The sequence below is a fragment of the Rattus rattus genome, chromosome 1 (assembly GCF_011064425.1).
Source record: "Rattus rattus isolate New Zealand chromosome 1, Rrattus_CSIRO_v1, whole genome shotgun sequence".
Lineage (NCBI taxonomy): Eukaryota > Metazoa > Chordata > Mammalia > Rodentia > Muridae > Rattus > Rattus rattus.
Window position 1 is genome coordinate 194,334,863 of NC_046154.1, and position 27,009 is coordinate 194,361,871.

The 27,009-nt window shown below is 43.9% G+C and overlaps 1 protein-coding gene across 3 annotated transcripts in view; it reads left to right on the forward strand.

Moving 5' to 3' along the window:
* Positions 1–27,009, forward strand: part of Ptprr (protein tyrosine phosphatase receptor type R) — a 249,354-nt gene that overhangs the window by 151,508 nt on the left and 70,837 nt on the right. For 2 of the 3 annotated variants that reach the window (XM_032912575.1, XM_032912583.1), the window contains 2 exons: positions 5,118–5,228; positions 15,337–15,605. In XM_032912575.1, coding sequence (XP_032768466.1) covers positions 5,118–5,228; positions 15,337–15,605 — 380 coding nt within the window. Of the gene's footprint in view, positions 1–4,843; positions 5,000–5,117; positions 5,229–15,336; positions 15,606–27,009 lie in introns of those variants that run through there. The other variant, XM_032912590.1, reaches the window with a different exon arrangement.

Consider the following 27,009-nt stretch of genomic DNA (forward strand, 5'->3'; position numbering starts at 1 on the left):
CATTGTTAGCCTAATCTTACAATTCTTTGACTTCAACAAACAATAGCATGCACTGGGCTTTGTAACCGCTGAGTGACTGCTTTCCAGTTTATGTTAGAGCTATTCTAAATGTGTTAGTTGTCACGATCCCTAATTGCACCCCCCCCCATGCTTGCCATCTGGTCTACCTACACTCCTTCCGGCTTCCATTAGCCTGTCTGATGGCAAAGCCTTCCATTGTTCCTTCAAGAACTAGGGAGCTCCAGGCATCATGTCCTCATTGAGCTTCGAGCAAACTTCCCTTGTGCTGTGCTGTCTTCAAGGCTGTCCCCTGCACTGTAGGTCCCTGATGGCACATGCCACATCCTTTTCTCTTTGTTTCATTATTCAGCAGCCCAATAGGCACAGTGTGGAAAGCTGAGTCAACAAGTAGTGAAACTCTATGCTGAGTCCTATGCTAGTGGAAGTATATTCAGAGACGGCAAATGGGTCCAAGCCGATGTGAGGACCTCAGCAAGAATGTTATGGCCACTATCCAAACAGAATTCATTAAAACGCATATTTTAATTAAAATATAGGAATCGACAAGCAGTGGTGGTGCACACTTTTAATCCCAGTTCCAGGGCAGTCAGGGCTACAAAAGGAATATGTTTTAACAGATCAAGTGCCTAGGGCATCTCCCAACACATAACTGTAGTGACGGAGTAGCCTATATGGGCCGCCCAAAAAAAAGCCATTGGTCCACAGTAGGCGACAAAGCCTGCCCTAAACTTAAGTAACAGGTATATTTAATGAGCAAAATATGACGTTTGTCCATAAATTTGTTGGGATATAAAATCTAGGAACTGTCTAATCTGCACAATACAGTGGAAGAGCTCATTGAGCGAGTGAGTTGGCTGTAAGGAGCCTTTCATCAAGGCGAGACGAGCTGAACCTTTGGGTTCAGTGGCTCTAGAAGGCCCTGTCCTGGAACTCTGAGTGTAACAAGGGGAAAGCCAAGGCAGAAAGTGCCCGCAGTGTGGGACCCTGGGCTCGCTTTGCATTCAACCTACAGGGTACTGTAGAAAGAGTGAGGGACAGCTGTGTAAAGCTACTAGGGCTCTTCTGTAAGTTTTCCTACGTCTTCATCCTTCTCCCGTGGTTAAGGTTTCTATAACAGCTTATGCCTTAACCCTGCCTCACCTTGTCATCCTCAAAATACATCTTAATGTGGCAGAGTAGCCATTAGGGGTGTCTGGGGACACAACAGGCTCTGGTCCATTGTTTACATCCAGTGCTGGATCTCATGATGTTTCAAAGCATCTATTCCTTAATTTGTGTTCATTATTTTCATACAGTAATGTATTTTTGCTACTCTTTATGTTCCTGATTGGTTTTTTTTAATTGAAAAATGACTCAGGAAACAAAGAAAAATACCAAATAGAGAGTGACCTTTGTTCAACACCTGTTTCCAATCCAAGTTTCTCGAGGGAAAGAGATCTTTTGTTTCTTTTCTGCGGTGAAGACGGGATCTTACTCTGGACCCAACGTGCTAAGATTTATGAAACTGAAACTTTAAGTTCCCATTAACACAGAACACATTATTTAGGGTTTTATTGTTGTTCATGCACAAATTACTCGTTTCATAACTACTACATTTCAAAGGAGGAAGTTACCTTCTTTAAAGAGCAGACACGGCGAACTGATTGATTCCTGAGGAAAAAATAATTGATACAAAGAGAAAAAAATCATACAATGTAAAATATGACCCATGATTTCTGACTTGGGTGATTGCTCCTTCAAAACTTGCAACATTAACCAGCCAGTGTGAAGGGTTCTAGACCAAGCCTGCATTGCTGAGGGCATCTACCCTTCGTGTTAACCTACCTTAATGCAGATCAAGTATCTGCACTGTGCCTACCGTGGTAGAAAGCAGCACTCACCTGGCGAAGCCATCCTGTCGTGAGATGAATCGCGTTAATTTGCAGCCATCAAATGAACGGACCTTTTATAACATTTCTGTGTCATTTCCCAGGCTTCATCTCTCCCCATGAGGTATGCTTCCCAAGCTCCCCTATCTGCCTCATCTTCCCTAATATAAGGAGCAGGGAAGAAAAGGGAATAAAAAGAATGACAGAGTGAATGGGGGCTGGGAGAAATGGTAGAGGGAAGAGCAGAACCAACATCATGGCATTGAGCTAGAAAACAGCTAGAGACACCATCGTCATCATACGGAAAGGAAACGTCTCGATTTATAAATACTAACACACCCCAGCTGCTTTCACTCCACTCACACAACAGGACAGAACAGCTATGAAATAAGTCATAAAGATGGTATAGTGGCATTAACTTGACCTGGCCTGGGAGTCTGGGACTTATTAAACCCACAGCCCCTGACAAAATCTAAAAGCCACTGGGTTAACCCTATGCAAAGGTTAGCTTGGCCATTACTGTGTATTGCGATCTTTTGATGTGTGGGCCCTTGAAGACTGCAAACTTTTCCTTTATTACCCTGCCCTTATCGCACTGTTTAGATCTCTGAACCGATATAGCAGCGCTCAGTAGGAGCAGCGTGACTCAGAAGCAAATCTATTTACCAGGAACGTGCAGTGACTGAGTTCTAGTTCAAAACAAGAGCTTTCTCAGCTGGGGGGGTGGGGTGGGCTACGGGAGGGTGCGGCCTGATTCTGCTGACATCATTGCTTCACTTAAGAAGAAAAATCAAAACAGGGTCTGCCTTCCACAGGAGGCATCGTGTTTGTGCTCTTGAGAACCATAGAACTATAGGAGAAAATGGATCTGGCCACAACATCTCTTTCCACCCTCTTAGCCACCCCTTCTTTAAATTTTACATGAGTTTAAGCTCAGATCCCTGTACTTAAACTTGACAAATGTATGCTTGCCTGCGTGAAGGCTTAACTAGTTTTGCTTTTATAGCAAAGCCATTTGCTTGCCTGGAAGAAAAAACCCTTCCAATTCCATTCTTGGTTCCTACAATAGTCTTCTTTTCTATTAGCTTCTAGCTGTGTTTACAGAGAAACTGGAGCAAAAAAAGAAAAAAGAATTGGCCTAGCTGTTTGCAAAGAGGTGAAAAAAAATTGTCACAGGAACCTAGTATCTCCAGTAAAGTACTCTTTTCTTTTCCCATCTTTATTAACTTGAGTATTTCTTATTTACATTTCGATTGTTATTCCTTCCAGTTTCGGGCCAACATCCCCTAACCCCTCCCCTCCCTTCCTTATGGGTGTTCCCCTCCCCATCCTCCCCCATTGCCGCCCTCCCCCGACAGTCTAGTTCACTGGGGGTTCAGTCTTAGCAGGACCCAGGGCTTCCCCTTCCACTGGTGCTCTTACTAGGCTATTCATTGCTACTTATGAGGTCAGAGTCCAGGGTCAGTCCATGTATAGTCTTTAGGTAGTGGCTTAGTCCCTGGAAGCTCTGGTTGGTTGGACCAAAATGCGAATGCTTCACTCTTTAAAAGGGGAACAAGAATACCCTTGGGAGGGAATAGGGAGACAAAGTTTAGAACAGAGGCAGAAGGAACACCCATTCAGAGCCTGCCCCACATGTGGCCCATACATATACAGCCACCAGACTAGATAAGATGGATGAAGCAAAGAAGTGCAGGCCGACAGGAACCAGATGTAGATCTCTCCTGAGAGACACACCCAGAATACAGCAAATACATAGGCGAATGCCAGCAGCAAACCACTGAACTGAGAAAGTACTCTTATTGAGTATTCTTACACTCTTATTAGCCAATTGAGTACTAACAGATTCTCTATCGCTCAAAGTATATATAAAAATTATTTCCTGTGTCTATGCGTCTGTCTAGAAAAGGCAAAAGGCAGCAGCACACAAATCTGTCCCCCAAGTGATTTGTATCATCATAATCGAACTCCAGACTTCCTTACTCACCTCGGATTGGAGAGATTAAGATTTCCACAAAATAATTTTCAAGGTTAATATTTTTATCTAATTTGAATATTCTAGGTACAATTTTTAATCTTAGAAACAACTAGAAATGGTCTCAAAATGTATGCACCTAGAATATAGGTTTAAATTGAGGCTTCGGGACTAATTAATCAAGGATAGACTCGTGCTTTCCCTAAATATTATAAAGTTGCCTTATGAGTGAATGAAACAATTCGCTTGACACAAACTTTGTTTTTCCTACTCAGATACCACCGAGTTTTTTTTCAAGTTGACATTTCTTTACCTATAAACCTAAAATATCATCAACTTATAAAACATTCCCATATCTAGGCATCGTGGCCAAGGCCTCTGATCCCAGCCCCTAAGAGGCTGAGGCAAGAGAATCAATTACCTTGAGTTCCAGGCCAGCCTGGGCTACAGAAAATAATAAAGTTCCGAAGCAGGCATCCTGTTCTGTTCTGAAGGATGAGTAACACTGAACCAAGAAACAGTCACATCTTAGTTATACGTCTTATCTAGCTCCACTCCCAAAGCAAAGAGCAAAAGCAGCAAAAATGAAAACAATCCTACTTAGTTTTTACCATTTATTACTAAATAATTCTGACCCTGTGGGTGTTCCTGTCACTTCAAATAAAATATAATATCCTGGCAATTTCTACGTGGGATGCCGCGTTGGGTTTTGACAAAGGAAGTTCCATTTAGGGAGGAAAAATGGTCTGATCAAAGGAAGAGGAAAACTGAACAGGAGTGGTCCCAGCCTCGAGGCTTGTTTATTAAAGCATCATGAGCTTTTCAGTCGCACCTGTTTCGCTTCCGTTCAAAAAGTAAGGAGCAGAGAGAGCTGCGAGGCAGTGTGGACGTGGGAGGGGACTCGGAGTACGGAGAGCTTTGGAAACAGTCCCTCAGCACGGAAAAGCACAGTGCTCCCTCACCTGTGAACCAGGTAGTTTCGAGGAGAGGCTGTGCAGGACGTGGAGGAAGGCAGGAACCCAGGAGCCTGTCCCACATGCCCACCCCCTCCCTCACAGGATCTCGTGCTGTGGAGGATAGCTGTCCATCGGAGCCTGAGCAGTTAGGGAAGCAGCTGTGGCAGCGCGGGGTGGAGGTGTGTTTTACTACATGGAGTGGAATCGAGCTAGAAAAACTATGTTGACAGTCTGATAAGAGCTCCAGTTTCCTCCAGCTCTCCTTTAACAGCGGGCTTTCTGTTTTGCTTTTGAAAGAAAAATGTTTTACAAGGGCAGCATGAAGCGGACAAGATCTGGAGCAAAGAAGGCTTTTACGCCGTCGTCATCTTCCTCAGCATCTTTATCATTATAGTAACCTGTTTGATGGTAAGTTTGCTTCTTTGTGTATCTTTTCCTTTGTGGAGCCCACTGCTTAGCAATGTTAGGTATTTTGCCACTTGACTGAAGGTTGAAAAGACTACGGAGCAGAAGCCAGGCTCTAATCGTGTTAGGCTGGGACCGTTTTTTGTGGCAGCAGACGATTGATTGCTAAATGATGTGTGTGTGGAGGTGCGGAAGTGTAGAAGCTGTGCAGCACAGTGAGGCTGCAGATGCGCCTGGAGGGTTTAGGATCTCGACCAACCCGCGTGAAGATTTAGAAGGTGATTTACCGAGGTCACTGTAACCCTTAATGTCACTGAAGTCTCAAGCGCGTACTTTGGGGCTGACTTTATTTCTTCTCTTATGTCATCTTTATGGGACACAGGGAAAAAAATATTTTTTTTTTGAAGAAGTATGTCTTGGAGGCAAGCTTTCTCCCAAAGGAATGGTTTACTTCCTTATTTTAAACAGCCTTGAAGGTATTCTAAGAAATATCAGGCATTAAAGGAAGTGATTACAGCCATTCACCGCTACCTCATTTCCAGTTGAATGAATAATATATAAGAATAAAAGCAAACGCTGCAATTGTTCTGCAGGTTGTGACATGTAACCAACAAAGCAGAGCTCTGATTCTAAAAAGTAGAATCCAAAATAAGCCCAGCCCACTAAATTGGGCTTTGTATGGAACAAGTTAATAGTTAACTTTCAAGTAGAATGAGGGTTTTATCATTTTAATTTTTTAAAAAAATAAGTCTGTGATGTAGTTTGGATATTACAAATGGGTTTAATATCTTTTCCTGTGTATTGTGTTCTTTTTACTTTGCATATTTTAAGAAATGCTTCCTGTTTTGTTTTACATGTGTCCCCCAAAAGACATAATACCAATGATTCTGTCTTGTGCGTTTTGTGCCAAATGCTTTCTGCATTGTTTACGTGTGTGTTTTCCCTCCTGGAAACAGTGCCACAAAGACTGAGACTAGGTCTAGGAGGTCAGAGAGGCTCCAATGATTTGAACTTGGGGGACACAAATAGGTCACAAATGGAGTGAAAACAGTCACATTCCCAAGATCTCAAGATATAAGAAACAGCAAGGCATCCTATAGTTCCCCTCGTAACGGATTCAAAGATATCTCCTTTGGATCAGAAACTGAACTTCTAAAAACTGTGACCCAATAATCAAGGCTGTTATTTAAGAACTAAGTTTAAAAGAGCTTTTTATATCTTAAGTGGTGGATATTAAAGAAAATTTTAATGAAAAAGACTGAAAAGTTTATGGGAACTGTAGAGGAGACCTCTGGCTACTTTTTTAAAGGTGTAGTTCCTTCTCCTGGTTAACTGCACTTTAAGATGTGTGATCCTTCTTTTCTTCAGCATAGGAGAATCTCAAGCTCTGTTTTCTGTCTTTAGTCCTAATTAGGATTTATTCTGTTACACAGATTAAAGGAATTGAAAGATCTGGGAGTGCAGTCCAACAGAACACTTACTAAGAGCTTGTCAGTTCCCATGTTCAATTCCCGTCGCTACAAGGAGAAAAAGAGGAATTACAGAACAGAAAGGAAAAAAGAACAGGAAGTGATAAAAAAAAAAAAAGATTGTTTGCATGGTTAATGAGTAAGATTGAGAAGTCAAAGGCAGGAATGAAAGAAAAGGGTGAGAAGCCAGTTCGTAGGCAGGCTTGGGGTACTAGGGGACAGAAAAAGAACAGGGTTTGCTATTGACAGGTAAGATACATCTACGACTCGGTGATTTGTAACTGAAATATAATGTCCCAAGATCCCACAGACTGAGTACAGCCATACACTGGTCTCAGACTAAAGGACTTATAGTGGTCACACCCTCAACCTCTTGGCACCAAAGCCGACTCCTCTTCTAACATTAGGGAAACATCAATGTACATGTCACAAGCCTGAGTAAGTCTGTTCCAATGTTACTAGAACAAATCAGGAAAGGAATGCTTCCAAAGTACGGATGGCTCTCTCAGGTCTGCGGTGGGCTCATCCACTCGGTCAAGCAACACATTCGCAGGCAACATATTCATTGCAGAGGATCCAGTGTGGGAAAGGAGAGGACAAGGCACATAAAGTCCCTTTTCTTGGGGGCTTTAACGATAAAGAAAAATATAGACAAAGATTAACATGTTTTAAATATCGAACAGTGAGCATACTGTATGAGCTCATCAATATGACATCCTGAGAAACATATAAGGATGTTGGAAAGATCCAGGGCTGTCAAGTCATGGACAGAAGGTTATTGTGTGGAGAATATAGATTTCAGGACAATGAGCGTCTTCTGCATTCTGATGACTGCATAGCATTATGATCTCATCAAGTGTGTAAAATGTTCATCACTAAAGGTGATCTCATCTACACTGTCAGAGTCAATAACATCAATACTTCTGCCTTTATTACAAATGTACCTTACTAAAGCAAGATATTTATGAGACAGATATAGACACGAACTCCGTACTTTCTGCACAGTTTTTCCATAAACATAAACAGTCATATCATACTTTTGTTCAGTATGAAATTGTAATAAGGATCACAAAGATGATAGCATAGAAGTGACTGATAAGAACAGTCAGGCATTTGCTAGACACAAACACACATGGGATGTGCATGTCGGACAGAGGACAGTAGTAGAATGGTGTTGGGGTGAAGCAGGTTCAAGGAGGAAATGGAAACAGTGTCCGTGCGATTATGGGAGTGTGTTTAGAAGGTCAGTGTCTGATTAAGCATGTGGTTGGGGTAGAAGGGAGTGGGAAGCATGAGGACAAGTAGCCCCTGTCAGGGTCCTCATGACAAGGATGATGAAGGTGAACTGGAACGGGAGAGAAGTAGAGATGAGTAGGCATAGAAGACAGAGTGCTGTGTGACATACAAGGAACAGGATTCATAGGGTGGTGATGACCAGATGAAGGGACAATACTAAATGCCCCCTAGGTCATCTGGCTTGCTTACTAAGCCACAGCATTCCCTCTCTAGGGAAGAAATGTGCTAAGGGGTGGGGAATAAAGATGGAAACAAGAGTGCTTGAATTGTGTGCAAGTGATTATTATGAGTAAATGACAGAAGTAGGTTAATTGATTTCAAACACCACCTTAAATTTTACTGTGACGGGGTCACTTAAAAAGGAGCCAGGAGGACCTCCCCGATAGGAGGTGTGGGAACCCTCTAGAAAGTACCAGAGACCTGGGAGATGAGAGACTCTCAAGACTCAAAGGGAGGGGCCTTAAATGAATGCCCAACAGTGGGGAGAGGGAACTTGTAGAGTCCAACTCCAAAAGAAAGACAGGGCATCAAGTGAGGGATGGGGTTGCCATCCCACAGTCAAAAACTCTGACCTAGAATTGTTCCTGTCTGAAACAAGAGCAGGGACAAAAATGGAGAAGAGCCTGAGGAAAAGGAGGTCCAGTGACGGCCCAACTTGGGATCCATCTCAAGGGGAGGCTCCAAGGCCTGACACTGTTTGTTACTGATGTATGGTGAGCTTACAGACAGGAGCATGGCATGGCTGCCCTCCGAGAGGCCCAACAAGCAGCTGAAAGTGGCATATGCAGATACCAATGGACAGAAGCCAGGGACCCTGTGGTTGAAGTAGGAAAAGGCTGGAAGAAACTGAGGAGGAGGGTGACCCCATAGAAAAGGCCAGCAGTCTCAGCTAACCTGGACCCCCGAGATTTCCCAGAAACTGAGCCACCAATCAGGCAGCCTTCACCAGCTATGATAAGGCCCCCTACACATACACAGCAGAGGACTGCCCGGCCTGGCCTCAGTGGGAGAAGACTCACCTAACCCTTGAGAAACTTGAGGCCCCAGGGACTGGGGAGGTCTAGTGGGGTTGTGGGCAGTGGGGACATCCTCTTGGAGACGGGAAAGGCAGAATGGGATAAGGAAGTGTCGGAGGGAAGACTGGGAGGGGGATAATGACTGGACTGTGAAAAAAAGATGAAATGATGATGATGATGGATGGTGATGATGATGATGATGATGGATGATGATGAAAAAGTAAAAGGAGCAGAGGAGCTGACAGTGTGTAGGAAGGGATTGATATTCGTGGAGAAATAATATGCTAACAGGATTAAGGCGAAGCTAAATTTATCTGATATGGTTTGCCATGACTCACATTTAGAGACACATCAAATATGATTCTCTAAGATCAACTCATCTTCCTCAATCCAAACGCTTCTGATAATTATCTTAAATTAATTTTTTTTGCCAGGATCTCTTAGTATTAGTTACACAAGATGTATTTTATGCTGAATCAGACTGAGACACACTTTCTAATTCTCAAATGCACAGCTCAGTTCTTTCCTGCACTTCGGTTGACTCCATGGCAAAGAAAAAGCTATAATTCAGACTCATCCTTATGGCATTAATTATATTTATGGAGTATCAAGTGTCATTATTTTTGTCCAGCCTTCTTACATTGCATTGAAATGAAGAAAATCAGATGATCTTATCATGGCATTATGTAGGGAAATTGTTGTCATGAAAGGCCACCTCTGCTCCACAACATTAGCTTAAAGCTTAGCAAGTCTTTTTTAATATGGCATATTGTTTAGTTCCCTTAAAAATACAAAAAAGGGGGGATATTTATTGCCAGACATAAAATTAGACAAGCATGGCATTTTCAAACATGTGACTTATTTAGCACTTCTCAAATGTGAACGCAGAGTGGGTGGACTGCTGGCACATAGACAAATAGAATTTTCCAAGAAAAAGTGTGTGGGCAACTTCGACTCCATTCAGTCTGCTTTTTGACAAAGGAAATATCTTACTGAGGAGAATTAGCTCTTGAATTTGAGTACATAACAGAAAGAACACCGTTTATCACCTAGGTTAGGCCTCCCAATGTACTTACAGGCTTATCAAAATGTGTACACGTCTTCATGAAACGTACGTAGACTACCTAGTGGCCGGATTGCTTCTGGGAAGCAACCAAAGACGTCACAAACAGCTGCCGGCGTGTGAACTTGCTGGCACGGTGAACCCACAGAAAAGTCATCCAGGTATGAAGTAAAAGGATTCTCTAGTCACACTCTGGTACCTGAAGCAGGAAGTGCTGTGCTGGACCATCAGACTCCGAACGTCGTGCAAGAAGCTCACACCAAAAGTAAACACAGAGATCTATGTTTGTTCTAACCCGACATGGATAAGGGAGATGAACCCAGATACTTAGCTGATATGATTGACTATGATGCCATCGCCCAAGCACGCCTGTAGCTCAAATTATTCCTTTTATGAATTAAGTGTTCTACAACCCCTTTTTTCAGAGTGGTAAAATAATTATCCACTTCTTCTGTATATTGCATACTCGCTGGTCCCAAATTTATTGTAGGACACAAAATAATGGTTTCACAGTTTCTATCTTTACGGATGAGCCAACCAGAGATCAGAAAAGACGAGTGACTTGTCCCATAGTGAACAGTGGGTGGTGGGTTCCTGTGGGAGGAATGGAAGGGTAGGAGGACTTGGAATTCAAAGTCACCATGGGCCGGAGGTCTAAGCTTGCTACCATGACTCTGCTTGGCTCCATCTCATAAGGGAGTCAAGCGTGGCTTCCTTTGTTCCCCTCAGCCATTCTGTGAACTTCTGTCCTAGCCACCGATAGGTCTACAAACACACAAGTATGCCTGTGTTTATCAGACGGACTCCACCCAGGCAAGCTGATAAGCATTTGCTACGCCATGCTGTGTGCAAAGGACACACCCATTTGCACCTTAGTACCTTGTGCTGGACATGATTTTACACATCAAACATTCCTGGAAATCTCCATGCTCCTTGGAACATAGTCATTGTTCTACACCCGCACCTCCAGACTCATTTCCAGGATAGATTAAGAATGTTCAGGACATTAAAAGAATAAACTCCTTCATAACTTACTATAAAACACCATGCAGAACACAGCCTATTGGGGCCATCATTTTTAAATTAGAATGCCCCTTATTCCAAACACACTGTTTTCTGTTACCTGAGAGACTTTTAAAAATGGAAAAATTATAACTGCAAAATGTTTCAAGGGGCTTTGTTTAGCTTCCTCTCATTTCTGCCTTCCTTGGGTCTCACTGCTGCCATTTTTCTATCCCCCATACTGTAATTCAGCTTTATAGCTCCTCTTACTCCATATTGCCTTCTCTTTCCCTCCCTCAAATGATCAGATTATTCTAATGCATCCCAAAGCTCCAACACAAGCTCAGAGAGGAAAAGAGGAGAGAGAGAGAGAGAGAGAGAGAGAGAGAGAGAGAGAGTCTTAGTTTTCCGCTCTTCTGCTAAGATTTAAGAATGAGTCTTTTTAAACAAAGTGAATTTCATAGCAAACAGACATATACAGATGTTGTACGTGTGTGGATTCAAACTGTGCAGAGAAGTCTCTGGCATACATTTCCAGAAGCTCTAGGTCAGGAAGGAGAATGTGTGTGTGTGAATGATCCCATGTCTGGGATTTAGGAGACCTGGATTCCAAACTTTATAGCCAGTGTTCCAAACGTGACTTAACTGCCTCAGCGTCACTGGGAGACAGAGACATTATACCAGGTGAATCTCAGAGTCCTTACTCCCGGGCTACCCACAGCATCGTCAGGACTGATCGTTCTGATGGGGTGGCCTTTCCTGCTGAGCATTTGCCAGCAACCTAGCCTGGCCTTGGCCCATTATCTTCCCCCAAAGTTTCTCTAGACATCATCAAATACCCTCTGTAGGACAAAATTCCTACCAGGGCTGAAAACCACTGCTTTGTAGCTAAAAATCTATGAAAACGGCCTGAGTGCCACAGAGCAACTTCACCTTCCTCTGCACCTCTTACCGATTGGCCCAGGGTTTTGAGTACCTTTAAGGGCCACATTTACATTAATCATTCTCCAGATTCTGATTTTTTTCCCCTAATTAGTGCTGTAGAAATCAGCTCACATGCAAACTACCCTGAGACGGGTTAAAAGCTAGAGACAAATAGATTGCGATATCAAACATGTGGCAATGTTTCTCCCATCGGGCTGTCTGCAGCAGAGAAGGACTTTAGACCAGATCTTGATTACACTAATGTAATCATGAAGTGACACGTCAGGAACAGTTGAGAGCTACTGTACCTAGCTCTTGTTTCAACAGGAGAACGTGTCCCCAAAGTGAAAGCATAAACAAGTAAGCACACGCCCGAACATACACGTTACAGTCCTATGTGGAGAACTTAAACTGTAAAACAAACACATGGTTCCTTGTCTGAAGTGAATCCTAGGAGTAGAGATGCATTTATTTCTTCATTCTTGCCTTATTTGCAAGCTAAAAATGATATAACACTTCAAATAATACCGGGTCATCTTTTACTAGTTCTGGGTTTAGCCTAAGTATATGTGCCGTCAGTTGGTGTTGCCCTACTGTGGCTTTTGTTTCTGCAGAACGGTGGCAAGGTATATGGAAACTGCAAATAAGCAGAAAGGTAAAGATAAAGGCATTGCACGCACAATAAAGGCACTCCCCTGCAGCATCCTTCTCTATTCTGTAGCTCCAAGAAAGCACCGTACACGTATCTGAACGTAATCATTGTCCAGAGAAGAAGCTCGACTCTAATCATCGACAGCTGTGTTGTGGAAATGTCCTAAACCCACTGAACTAGGTGGCCTGTTTGTCTGTCTGTTTGCCTGTTTGGATTTTGAGGCAGTATAACCCAGGTTGGCCTTGAATCCTACAACATCTGCCTCACATGTGCTAAGACTGGGAGCACATAATCATTGTTCTGGGGGAAAAAGAAAATCTGCTAGTTATTCCTGACATGCCCACGGTTTCCTCTTTCTGTAAGGAGACTGCCTTTCAATCCACACAAGCATATCCTTAAAACTGAGGGTTTTGAAACCTCTCCCTTATTCTCGTCTAACTCTCGATTTAAAGACTGATCTACTAGTCTTAAGTATATCCATGCCTGCATTGAGTTTATGTGACCTGCGTGCATGCAGGATCCTGCTGAGGCCAGAAGAGGGCGACAGAGTCTATGGAGCTGGACTTGTAGGCAGTTGTTAGTCACCATATCGGTGCTGGGAATCAAACCCAGGTCCTCTGCAAGAGCCGCGAGTGCTCTAACCACCGAGCTATCTCCCCTGCCAGTTTTGTCTATTTCCTCTGTTCAGCATCACAGGCAGACTCGGATTTTGTCCTGTGCACCACTCAGGAGGCTGTCTGCACTGTGGATTCTATTCCTAATCGCTTGCAAAGATGTGGAGCTTGCCGAGAAGTATTCTGTTCACTCAGTTAGAGGGGCATTTTATTTCTCTTTTTAATGTCTTAAGAATGTTATACATGTATACAACAAAATATAATCATATTCAAGGAGATATCTCTCTCTCTCTCTCTCTCTCTCTCTCTCTCTCTGATAGTTCATTTTAGATTTCATTTCATCCTGACTTTTTTTTATAAACATATTTCATTAAACAGACTCCCCTTCAGTCTTATTCTGTGAATGCTTGGGAAGTATTTTTAATACCCTAAAATAAAATTTCAAAAGTATTTATTTCCTACCTTCAGATGAGTTAATTCATATAGGCACATACATGCAAAGAGAAGGAGAGAGAGAGAGAGAGAGAGAGAGAGAGAGAGAGAGAGAGAGAGAGCGCGCTTAAGTTTTCCAGAGGATTTTAAGTAGAGCAGAAATACGTAGAATTTAGAAGAACTTTGAAGAACGCGTAGAAGATATAATGTAGTTCCTGACTAGCTAGAGGGAAGCTGACTAGAGAGAACCAGGAAATTGTCCTCCTAAACTCATGTCTGCTCAGCTGATGGATCCTAGAAACTAAACTGGGAAGTCAGTGTCTCGAGGAGTCCTGGCTGCTGGCTGCTGCTCCCCTTTATAATTGCAGACAGTGACTTGTCACCTCTCTGTCCACATGAATTAGCTCATCAAGTCACACCCTGACAACACACTTGTAAAAGCACTAGGACGTCTGGCTTTTGTAAGAATTAGAACAGTGGAGCCAGCATCAAGTAAATGTGAGTAGCAAACAAACAAGAAAGACGCCTATGATTCGAGAGGGGAAGGCGGGGAGGCTGTAGAAATGGAAATGGGAAATGCAATAGAACAAAAGTAGAGGGAGAATATTGGGGGTCACGAGGTCACAGCAGAAAGAAATGGGAGGGATCAACCAATACAAAGATACTGTATAGACCCGTGATGCTCTGTGATCCTATTGCTGTCCCACCAGTCTCATTCTTGTAAAAGCTTAAAAGCAATTGTGTTGGAGAGATGGCTCAGTGGAGAAAAGTACTAAGTGTTCTTCCAGAAGACCTGGGTTCGATTCTTGGCATGCACGTGGCGGTCACGACCATCTGTACCTCTAGCTCCAAGGGCTCCAGCACACTTGTCTGGCCTCCTCCGGCACCGGCCATATACGTGGCACACGGACACACATCCGGGCAGAACACCCACACCATAAAACATGAAATATGCTTTTATCTTTGTCTTTGATGAGTGCCCTGCATTGCCGCTTTGCCTAGTATTTCACAGATTCACAGGGTGATGTATGACTAATGACTTATTTACCAAGATAAGAGCGGATTGCTAATAGAGTAACTGTTCTTGCATTAATATTTTATAAGTCTTGCTTTCTTGCTATAAATGGATGCAGTTCTCTCTTTGTAAAGATCATAGGCCCATGTTTTATAGCTCTTCCCATTTCAAGACGCTCCTATGATCAAACTGTCATCTGGTATCTTTGTAGAACGATGGCTGAATTTTCCTTTGGATCTATCCTCGAGGAACGTATTTGTGTACACAGACTTTCAAGACAAGTGTCCAACCTAACTGGAAATGCCAGTCAAAGGCAGTTGGTCTCTGCACCATCCCCACCTCCAGCCTATGCCCGCCCTTAGTGCAGTTGGTGCTCTTCTGGGATGATGACTGATTGTGCTGTGATTGGCTGTGTTTGTTAGCTTGCCCTTACCTATGTACCCAGCATATCCTCTGCAGGACAATGACCTCAATACCACAAAACCCAAGGACTTACATTAGAGGCCGGGACTACCTTACTGCTAATGTTCGTTTTGATGTGTCTTCTCAGGTGGGGGAGAGATCAGATTCTGTGTGCTGTCCAGGACACAAAAAAATCTCACAGAAGCCCTTATGTCTCCTTTCTTAGATCATTTATAGGTTAAAAGAAAGGCTTCAGCTTTCCTTACGACAAGATAAAGAGAAAAACCAGGAGATCCACCTATCGCCCATTGCACTCCAGCAAGCACAATCAGAGGCCAAGGCAGCCCACAGCATGGTCCAGCCCGACCAGGCGCCAAAGGTGCTGAATGTTGTTGTGGACCCTCAAGGCCAATGCACTCCTGAGATTCGAAACACCGCCTCCACTTCCGTCTGCCCTTCTCCCTTCAGAATGAAGCCCATAGGACTCCAGGAGCGGTAAGAGCCTTCCCGGAGATGCCATTGAAATACTGTTTTTCTTTTGCTCTGTTTCTGAAAAGTTTCCTCCAGCTACAAAGGGTGAAATAGGAAGCTACTGACCATGGGGTAGAATCATTCGCCATGAGGCAGGCCTCGGGGAGCAGGTTTATCGTCACCCTACTGAGTCTCAGTGTGCTTGGGACAAGCTTAGGGCCGTCCTTTTCTGTGCGGCTGTGTAGACTCAAAATCCATCTGATCTCTGGGGTGATCTACCACCTTCTTTTATCAAGGCCCTAGGAGCCAAGCATAGAGTCATCATCTCATTTAATTACCTTCAAACGCGGTACAAAAGCTGCTAATAAAGGCAAGTGCTTTATTACAGATTCCCAGCATCAGGCTGCTTGACACCATGTCGGAGGGATCCGTGCCACAAATTAACTCCTCTAATGTGTCCTTTCTGCTTTCCTTTAACCACAGCGAGAATTGCATATCGAGATCTATATTTTTGTTCCCCTTATCTATCTTTCAGACAAATTTATCCCCATGATGTGTTTCCATTTAAAGCAAGTCCTGTGGGGGGTGGGGAAGCTAGATTATATAAAATACATAATGAAGGGTTGTTTTCTTCCCCAAATATTAATTAAACTTTTTCCCACACTTAAATAATTCTGTTATTTCCTGGTGGTGTGGGGAATTGAACACAGTACCCGGTGCATGTTATAGTGATCTGTCAATGAGATGTATTTCCGGACACCCCCCGACAAATTTGATTTTTATTTTAAATACAGTAATGTTGTATCCAGCATGGCACCAGGAGGTGTGAGAACGCAGAAAGCCTAGAAGGAACTGTACTTCTTTTCCTAGGTCTCCATTTTGTTGTCTTGGGGTTTTGGTTTGCACAGGTTCATTTTACCTTCCTCTCCAGTAACTTAGAACCATGTCTATGGAAACAGTTACATCTCTCTCTCTCTCTCTCTCTCTCTCTCTCTCTCTCTCTCTCTCTCTCTCTCTCTCTCTCTCTGTCTTCAGAAAAGTACAGCTTAGAGCTTTCAATATGTCAAAATACAAACTGTGTCATTTAGTTCTTTGTACTTCTGCCAGATGCAATGGCTTACACCCATAATCCCAGTTCTCAAGGGGCAGAGACAAGACTGTAAATTTGGGGACTATATAGTAAGTTCCGGGTCAGCCTGAGCTACTGGATAAGAGTCTACTTCAAAAAGATCTAAAATTTTTTAATGTATTGCCAGTGAACAATACAACAGGAGAGGAATGTGTTGTGATTCATGATAAAGACCCTTACCTTAGTAAGCAAACCATTGACACCACTCCAGAAGGAAACCACAGACAAATCACTCCTCCTATCTCTTTCACCCAAAATGCTGTCAACTTCTGGACAGTTCTACCCCAGTCCCCAAGTGACAGTCTCACACGTGGATATAGCTCAATAGCTTTCTCAGATTTAGTCTGGAAACAAAGGTGAGGCCGCCCTCTCTTCTCGATGTAACATGGTTTCTAGAGGCCTGGGATGTGGACCACAGACTCATCATTCATCTGACCTTCACGTCTAAACTAGGAAAGGGGAGAGCGGGATTCTCAGCTTCTTTGCAGTCTCCAGTCTCCGCACTTCAAAGAGAAGCCTTGAGGCAGAGATCTGAGCCTCAGGGGTGATCTGAGAACAGAGAAGGAGGAAAGGTCGGCCTGGGTATAGGCAGGGAGGAGAAGGTGCGCTGAAGGAGATTTAAACACAGTAACTTTTGTTTAAACAGACTGATTTTTTTTTTTTTGGTTCTTTTTTTTCGGAGCTGGGGACCGACTGATTTTAATTAGTACCATGCACTACCGTTGTCCAGGAGAAGAGCCGTCGCCTCTTGTCCTTGTGGACCACCTCCGTAGCATGTTGAGATTTCAGGGAACATGAGGTTAAAGATTCATTTAATTGGAGTACACATTTGAGAAGATGGGATAATCATGTAGTAACTTACACATATTTGTGATCTACATGGAAATGCTATGAGAAAAAGAAAGGGCTAGAGCCTTGTCCATATTAAATAGCTTCTACATCCCCTCATCTATAATTACAACCATCCCTGCATCCCCTACTCTCCATGCAGGAGAAATCTGTTCTCTCCACAAGTCTCCCAGTCCTTCCTAACCTAGGGGCCTACTTCATTTGCTCTCTGTTCACCCTAAAAGTTAGTTTTCTTTTACATCAAAGAACTTCTGTTCCCTTAGGTCATTGCCCCTCTGACTCTGGTCTCTGCTTCTTTCTCCTAAAGAAACAGTTTCTGCCCTGTCAGATTTCCACCACGTTCTGTCCTCTTTGTCTCTCACATTCCTCTGATTAGTTGATGCTGGATGGTCTAACTACCCAGTGCAAAACACATGCTTCATTTGTCTTCCGGTCTAGCATGAAGGGCTGCCCATTCCTTAGCATCTCTCCTCTGGTCTACTAGACTCTGTACTGACTCTTGAGTGACCACTTTATCCAAGCCCTCCCCAGAGTTTCATTCTCTACCCCTCTGCTTCCTGTCTTATCCAGCCACACCCATCCCTCACGCCGACATTTATTCTTAAAGAGATCCTGACCCATGTACTTCTCCTGGGGTATTCACGTAAACACAAAAGGAGATGCTCAGACACAGAACTCAAACCCTCCATCAAGGCATTTCTCTCTGTGTATTCTGAATCCTAGGAACCTGAAAATATCCTCCGCTTACTTTCTTCTTCCTGACTCATGATTCATGCAAACGTCGTGAGGATCCATCCATCACCTTTCTCCTAGGAGCCCCTTCTTTCCAACCGCATCACCACTGAGGACTCCCACTTTCACATTCCTCTTAACCAGAGTCACACTGACCCTCCCACCTCATGCTCTGTCCTCCTCCAGTCCATCCCCAGACATCTCAAGCAGCAGTATTCTAACGTACATCGGAATGCCATTCTTTTAAAACTCCTCAGTATTTCCACATTTCTTTTTTGGAAGAAATTGATAATTCCTCTAAATGGAATGTGACACCCTCTCTGGTCTAACTTTTGCCAGCCTCTGTCCAACCCTATTTCCTGCTAAGGACCCACACACATCCATCCAGCTACTGTGGTGTTTTTCCAGGCACTATTGCAAAGTCCATGAAACAGTACTTGCCTAGGCTCAATCCTTCTTTTCCCTATCCCCATTTGCTATTAGGAAGTACCACCATTGTGGGAACAATGAATCTGTGTCTACAAGTCAAGGAAATAGGAAATAGAGTTATGTTTCTCTAACCCATACTACGCTTCTGTTCTAAGGCCCACCCCACCCAAATGGCAGAAACTTGATCTCTGCCCCTTTCTGATTGACTCTGCCTTGGCCCCTGTTGCTAAATTGTGAAAGGACCTTCTCAATGTAAAATGGAAGAGACCCATCTGTCATGATACTATCCATCCGAACTGTCATTTGATAAAATGTCTACTACATCCTGAACCCTCAGGTCGTCACTCATGGCTGTCCCTACTTGTTCCTCCTTTCTATTCATGCAGTCTCCTCTGTCTTTAGTGATGACTTCCTCTCGTTCCCTCTCTTCCCCTCCCTAGACTGTATCCAACACATTCCGAGGTGCCATAATAATCTCACTGCTGACTACTATACCTCAAGTGGAAATCTAGGAAACTTTACGCCAAGACTCCATTCCTACCGTGCCTTCTTCCAGCCACTTTTTCTTATGGCTTTACCAAGGGGCAATGTCCCTCTGCTGAGGATCTCCCCCTCCTCCAGGGCCCAAGCATGAAAGACAGTGTCTTGCCCACGCGCGTGCTCTCAAGTTATCCCAACTAACGCTTCTCCCTCCCCTGAGTCCATGGATTCTTTCTCTGGCTTTGTGAATGGGAATTTCTACTCACGTTGATCTCACATTTCACTTCATCTGGCACCCACACATTCAGATGTGTTTTTCCACTGAGGACTTGACCTTTGAAACTCAAAACACACAACCCATATTTCTTCCCCTTCTGCTTTCACAGTTCTTCCTTAAGCAATAAAACATCAAACAGCTTGACAGCTTGAAAACAAGAATGGTCCAAAGGTGAGGAATGGGGCTTGGAAAAGTGGGGAGAAAGTTCACCAACTACATCCTCTGGAGTGACTCATGGTCATTCCTCATGATGACTTTGTGCCTCACCCATGGAGCCCAGCACTAACCCAGGAACCTCTCTCCTGCTCCCTCCGCACTGGTCCAAAAATTGATGTCCATAGGTTACCTAGAGAACTCTTGTATGTTTTGTCACTCTCAGTTAGCTGACCTGCCAGAGCCAATAGATTGCACTTCTGGAGGACATACATATTGTTTAATGGTCCCTTTATCTCTTATAGAGAGACCGTAATCAATGGAGAGCAGGAACTCCTGGAAATGAGTAGATTTCATGAGTAATTCTCAGGTGAACTCCTGGCAGGGAAGCACTTTGCTCGCTGCATCAGCCCTTCCTTCCTCTTCTGCTTCCCCTCCGACCTTTCTGCCAACATGGCAGAGTGGATCACTTCAAGAGTGATAAAATATGGTACCCGTACAGCATGCTATAGAGTCCTCTTTAAGCCTTAAATGTTTGTGCTTATGTGTTCTAAAGTTGCCTTTTAGAAAGCCTCGTACTTTCACTTCCAGAGTCTCTTTAATTACATAAAAGCCTGCTCCAAAGCCATGAGATCATAAAGGCTGCCTTACGAATCAAAGGCTCTTGGGTCATGCTAAATAAATCTCTCAACCTTGACATCAATAATATAATTTTGTTAAAATGTAACGGGTAACAAACAAATGTAAAATAAGATACAGAGACTAAGTGTACAGTGCTTACTTAGATAAACATGAAAGTATACATTGAAAATTATGAAGATTGAAAATCCATACAGTTTTTTATGCAGTTGTTTTATCTCTATTCCCAGTTATTCCCCAAAATCATATTGATTTTTTTTCCTTCTCCACCTTCTCATCCTTGATAGACTCCTCAACCTGGGCCTGGCTTGCATTACTTCATCTTTGAACCAAATTTTCTAATAATAAAAATGCCATAAGAATTAATCCACATTATATATCATATACACTATTTTATTTTATCCCCTCTGTTTAAATCTAATTCTTTCCCTCTTTTAAACAGGAAAAGCATTCTCTTCAAGCTTATCTTCCTAATCCTACTAACTATGAAAAAATCCCCCAGTCACCTACAAGACAAGACATCCTTGCCTAAGAGATCCTAGACTACCCATTTCTGATTTTTCTCTCCAAATCTATTTAGGGTTAGGGTTAAGGTTAGGGTTAGGTTTAGGGGTTAGGGTTAAAGGTTAGGGTTGGGGTTAGGGATAGGGGTTAGGGATTAGGGTTAGGGTTAGGGTTAGGGATAGGGGTTAGAGATTAGGGTTAGGGGTTAGGGGTTAGGGTTAGAGTTAGGGTTAGGGTTAGGGTTAGCTCCTGTCCCCAAAACAATCTCTTCCCCTAGTCTCTTCCCATTCCCACCTTCTTCCATGTCCCGTGTTTGTGCCAAAATTTGAGTCTTTGCTTATTTGTTGCCCCTTTTCTCTGTCATCTTCAGTCTCCATGCCACAACATAAAATTTAGCTCCTACCGTAGGCCATGTAGCCTATCCATGCCCACAGGGATGTATCACAAGGGTCAGCTGCCTAGGAGTGTTTTTCCCTTGAAGAATCATTCAGGTGAAAAAGACTGATCATTGTTCTGAAGTGATGGACCCTGTCCCTTACCCACATTGTGAGATTGTTAGCTACTCACTGTAGCTCTAGGCACTCTGTGATGGTGGGTCCTATGATCCCAAACATAGCAGATACTCAGAAAGAATTACAGAGTTAATTAATTTCCCTTTGTATCAGACATCTCATGTTTTCTAAAGAAATTTCCCTAAGAACAAGTAGACCAATGATAAACTACAGAGCCAAATCTCTGACATTAATTACAGAAGTAACTCAGCAGATTAAATCCCCTGTGGTATAGGTTTCCCCATCTACAAAACAACTTCACCTTACTTCAAAGGGTATCTACTGTAAAATTAACAATCCTTATGAAATGGTCTGACAACTTTGAGGAGGGAAAGGAAATCTAAAATCACTTTTGTCTTTACCCTCTGGTTCAACTCCACACGTCTGTATGAACTGCTTCCTTAGATGTTTCTTAATTCATCGGGTTGAAATGCTTTTCACAATATTGATAGGTTTTACCCCTGAAGGATGAAATCATGCATATTTGTTGCCTGTCAGTTGAATTTTAGGGTTTTTTTTCTTATCCTAGTCACTGTATATCTATATCCACATAATTTATAAATGTACATTTAAAAGTTGGCTGTCAAATATCAAATTATCAAACTATGAGTTCATAGTTGTTTAGTAGATGTAGTCACTTGTCGTGGTGAGTCAGGAGCTTAGACAAATCTCAGTGCTTCTCCCAAACTCAAGTCCAACTCCTTTGCTCTATCGTAATGTTTTCCTGGGACAGTCAAAGACCCTGGCTTCCATCCCATCCTCCCTCTAGTGGATACATTTTAATACGCAAAGATTTTTGAGAGCGTTTAATCTTTCTCCTGTTGTTCTTTGTCCAGGAGATATGAATAAAAATCATGACTGAATGAATGCCAGGGCATAAATTTTATTAAAAACTCTAGAAATTAAAGCCTGAATTCTTTAAATAATCCCCCCCCCATGAGAGCACAATCAGCTCTCGCACTTCCTATCAAATGGCAGAGAAATCTCAAATCTGCTCTGAGGTCATAGGTAGGACTTTGTGAAGGCTAAGCTTGAGACGAAGATCCTTGTCCATGTGGTTTGTGGACGGGATGCTCTGAGGAGAAACCTAGCAGGAAAGCAAAGAAGCAGGGCTGGGGTGAGGACAAGCAGGGACCGCGTGGGAGCCCTGGATCACCCATGGTAGCTCATGGACAGCTCTCACCTTCAGGGAAATGAGCTTGGCACCTGACTTCACACCAGGCAACCATCCACGGCAGGATGCCTGGGGACATAACTTCCTAGTCAACTCCTATCACCTGAGGGTGATTCCCCCAGAAAGTGGCGACCAGATGCATTGAACAGCCAGTGTTCCTGGATCGAGGGAGAAGATGAGAGCATTTGTGAAGCAGAGGTGGTCTGAAGCAGACAGCATCAGTATCACTGTGTTTTTTTTCAAGGGTTCTCCTGCCAGTTCTAGCACAGTAAAGTTCACACGCCAGGTTTCTTTGATCTTTCCAGGCCATTGCCCATGTTCTGCATGGCCTCCTTAGGATAAACACCGTTTGTTCTACCGGAGCGCACGCACCATTGAACACAATCTATCAGCCTGGCTCATTTGCTCCACCTGACAGTAGAAAGGATCCTAGTACAACACAGAACTAGCAAATCCACGTAGAAGGAAAAGACCCCAGGAAGACTGGGGCTCTTCATACGCCTTAGCTCAGTCTTAGCCTCACAGAAGAAACTCGTGCTGTGTGAATCGAAGAAGCGTACTTTGTGAGTTTAGTTTATTGGCAAAGTAATTTGTAGTAAGTCTCTGGGCTCTTAGGGAGGCAGACACAACTGAAGAGCAAGCAGCCTGTCCCCAGCAAATGCTGGACTACCCAACCTTTTAAGGAAAGACGACAAACTAATCCTATATTCCATGGAAAATAAATAACACTACAGTGGGAAAACAGGTATGCTACACATTGCCACACTGTCATTTCCCTTATCAGATTTCCAACTACATTTTCAGAGTACTTCTCAGATTTTAAATCAGGAAGACGGAACTTGGCGAGGCAGACTAAACCACTCAAGGCGGATAGCCATTAGCCACTGCCTGCCGGGAAGCCAGTTGTCTGTCCCAGCTTTCTTGTCCTACGTGGTCTTTCTCATTGTAGAGTCCAAATGCTCATCTGACATAAAAGGCAAGATGGTGAGGAAAACGTGCACAGTGAAGAAGCTTCAGTGAGAGGCAGTATTAGCAACGATAAAGAAAACTCAAGTCAAAACTGAGCGCAAAGCATGCTGGGTACACGGGGCGGGGCGTGACTCCGCTTTGTCCAGACTGTGTGGATGTGTGTGCTGTGAACAGAGGGGTGAGACACCTCGGGGAAGGTGTGTTTGTGACCCTCCAGCCAGCATTCTCATTGCTGTTGGAATAGGCAAACGCCGGCAGCTAACATATGTGCAGGACTTCGGCTCGCCCTAGGTCAGCCGTTCTTTATGTATTATCTCATAGGATCTTCCCAGCATCCTTTGAGGCAGAGTAATAAGGGCACCCTTTGTCCTTGCAAGTTTCTTGCAAGTGATCTGAGACCTAGAGAGACTGGATCACACGCCCGCACCACAAAGAAATAAAAATAGACTGCAGAGTCCCATCTAGAGATTAGAGCTACAAAGTTACCACTTAACCATCTGTCCCACCTCCTCCTAGATGACACGGGTGAGAATATTTGAGCTTTCTGATATCTTTTTATGTCATATTTTTATTTTAAAAAATTTAAGGAGGTTCCCAGAAATGTGGGGAACACTGGGAACACATACAGGCTCTCAACAATGAACGACAAGCTAATTTCCTCTTTATTTGTACAATATAGACATAATGCATTTTTATGAGGTAAGTCGGGGTTGTGAAAGTTTAGCAAACAATTCTTAAGAGAGTTCTGTATTCCCTAATAATATATATATATATATTTTACAAACTATGGCGGCTAACAAAGTAGAGGTAAAAGTGTTGAGCTTTGGTCTCCGGGCAAACCATGAAGAAAATGTAATATTATTCAGCATAAGAAAGGACAATTGCAGCAGATACAAACCCAGAAGACTAGAATAGGAGCCAAGGTTACAGTGCGTGTGAGGTAGATTGAGGTAGATTTAGGGGAAGGGGGCGGAAGCGAGCCAGGGCCTCATACATGTTTGACAAGCGTTCTACCGCTTAGCTCTATAACCAGCCCGAACACATAATTTCTTAAAAGTTAAAAAACAAGACGTTTTGCTAAACCCCTGGCCATCATTTATCAGGAAGCATGGGCACAGCCTCAGTGCCTGAGCCTCTGTGGCTTGGTGACCCACCAGTTTGGGACTGGATGCTACCAGACATCACTACAACGGCTCCGTCTCTCAGGTTGGCTTCCCGTTCCTCCCTTGTGACACCTTGACACCTTGAAACCATTCCAGAGTCGGTCCCCATGAGTGCTCTTCCTGCCTGTGTTTGCGACCAGTCCACCCAGCGTGTAGGCTGCCTCGTGAGACTGATTAGAACAGGTTCTTAGCCCTCCCCAGCACCTGACCTCTCTCGTCCACGAACCCGCAGCCTGATCCTGAATCCTGGACCCTGGGATGAGTCACACAGATGTCATCTCACACCTGTCCGGGACAGAGCAAACCCAGTCATCCTGGGAACTCTCTAGCCATTCAGAGTATGACCTATATATTTAGAGAAAATGAAGTGTGCTTCCTACCTGCCACATAAGCTGGAACTTCTTTAAGATAACGGTTTCATTTTAGCTGTGGACATATGGGAAGTGGCCCATTTGAATGTGTGTATGTCCACGTCGTAGGAGGCCACAGGTGCTGGGTGCCCTGGAGCTGGAGTTACAGGCAACATAAGCCACTCAAGTTTGGGAGATGGACTGTGGTCCTCCGAAAGAACAGTGCACGCATTTAAGCCATCTCTCCCTCTCAGGGTGTTCTACTGCGTTCTCGTCATCCTGACCCTGAGGTGGTGGGAATGGTTTGACATCCATTTTGAGACTCCTGTTCACTGATTACTTTATTCATGGTCGAGTACTTTCTATATAAAAGGAGCTGTCCTGTCCGGCTTTGCTAAGGGATCCCACCTCCATGTGCAAACTGACAGAACTAAGTGAAGCAGCCTTTTTGCAAGATTCACTTTAATCAGGGCAGGCACAGGCAGTTCCCAGGGGAAGCCTAGCTTCCTATTTGTCGAGAGCAGCTCTGAATCTTAGATACTGTGTCAGGGCCTGCCTCGAGGGCAGGCTGTTGCCCAAGGTGCTGTTTGAAATGTGTCATATGGCTCAGGACACGATTGTGTGCACCTCACAGGCTGCCTGAACATTGCTTGTCTTTGGAGGAAGGCACCTTCCTGCTCTCAGTAGATTCCCTTAGGTTTGGGTACATGACCTCTGTTTAACAGGACCCGCACAAAGGATGTATCATCAAAGGCAGGTAACGAGCAAAATTAAGTGAGTTTTAAACCGATTGTCTTCTTTTGTGTGTGTGAATATATTACAAATTAAGGCGCTGCCCTATTTAGCAAGGCCTCATGCATGGAGAGGTGTGGTGTCTGGGGATGCTGGCGGGGGGCGGGGGTGCATTCTCAGATCAGTTTCTGTAGCTAGTGTCAGCCTCATCTGGCTGCAATCTAGAGAAATACTGCCCTCTAGTGGAGATGGCATATTGATTCACTTGCCACCTAATCTTACATGGGAGGGAAACTGAATTTTCCTTCCCCCATTATTAAAAAATATTTTTCCATACAATATACCTGTATAACGATTTCCCTTCCCTCTACTCCTCCCAGTTTCCCCACACCTCCTCTCCCATTCAGGTCCACCCCCTTTCTGTGTCTTGCAAAGGACCTGCAGGAAAACACATTTAAAAAGAAAGAGGGAGGGAAGGGGAGGAGGGGACAGGGGGGGAAGCTCTGAGGAGACATCATGAGAGTGGAGATTTCCAAAATGCTATTGAGTTCATTCTGCATTTCCGTCTTCTGCTGAGCACACACCTAACCTGAGTGGCAGCTTGTCTCTCTGGAGAGACTCCCTTGGAGAAAACTAATCTTTCCTTTGAAGCAGTTGTCAACTGGAGATATCGTCTGTGTTAGGGGTGAGAGCAGGTGTCTGCTCCTTTCAGCTCTAGGACCCCATGCACAGACCTGTGCAGGCCTCTGTCTCTCTGAGTTCAGATGTGTTTACTAGGCTCTGTCTCCCTGGTGTCCTCTAGATCTTAGACTCTTTCTGCCTCCTCTTGCATGGGGTGTCCTGAGTCCTGAGGGGAGGGACCGAATGGAGAGATTCCTCTTAGACCTGAGCATCCCAAGGTCACTCACTCTCTGCCTAGTGTCTGGCCATGTTCTTCCAGTTCTCGAGCAAGAGAGCTTTATCATCTTGGTCCTCTGCCGGTGGCTTTTTCTACTGCCAGGGTTCTATGGAAGAGTCTAAATCAAGTTTAAACCAGCTTGTAGAGTACATCGTTCCAACTCTGCAGACGTGCTGTGCTCTCTTTGTCCTCAGCAAACTATTGGAGGCAGAGCGATAGAGATAGTCCAGCCAAAAAGTGAAGAAAAGAAGAGTTCTGTGCTAAGCCGGGTGTGGGAAAGGGAATTTGCTCTCAGGTAACTCATGAAACAGTAGGAAGCATATGTGTGTGCTCTAAGGCACCGAGCACACGCAAGGAGAGGGAAATGGATCTGAAGGCTTGAGTTTGGGTTTTCTTAGC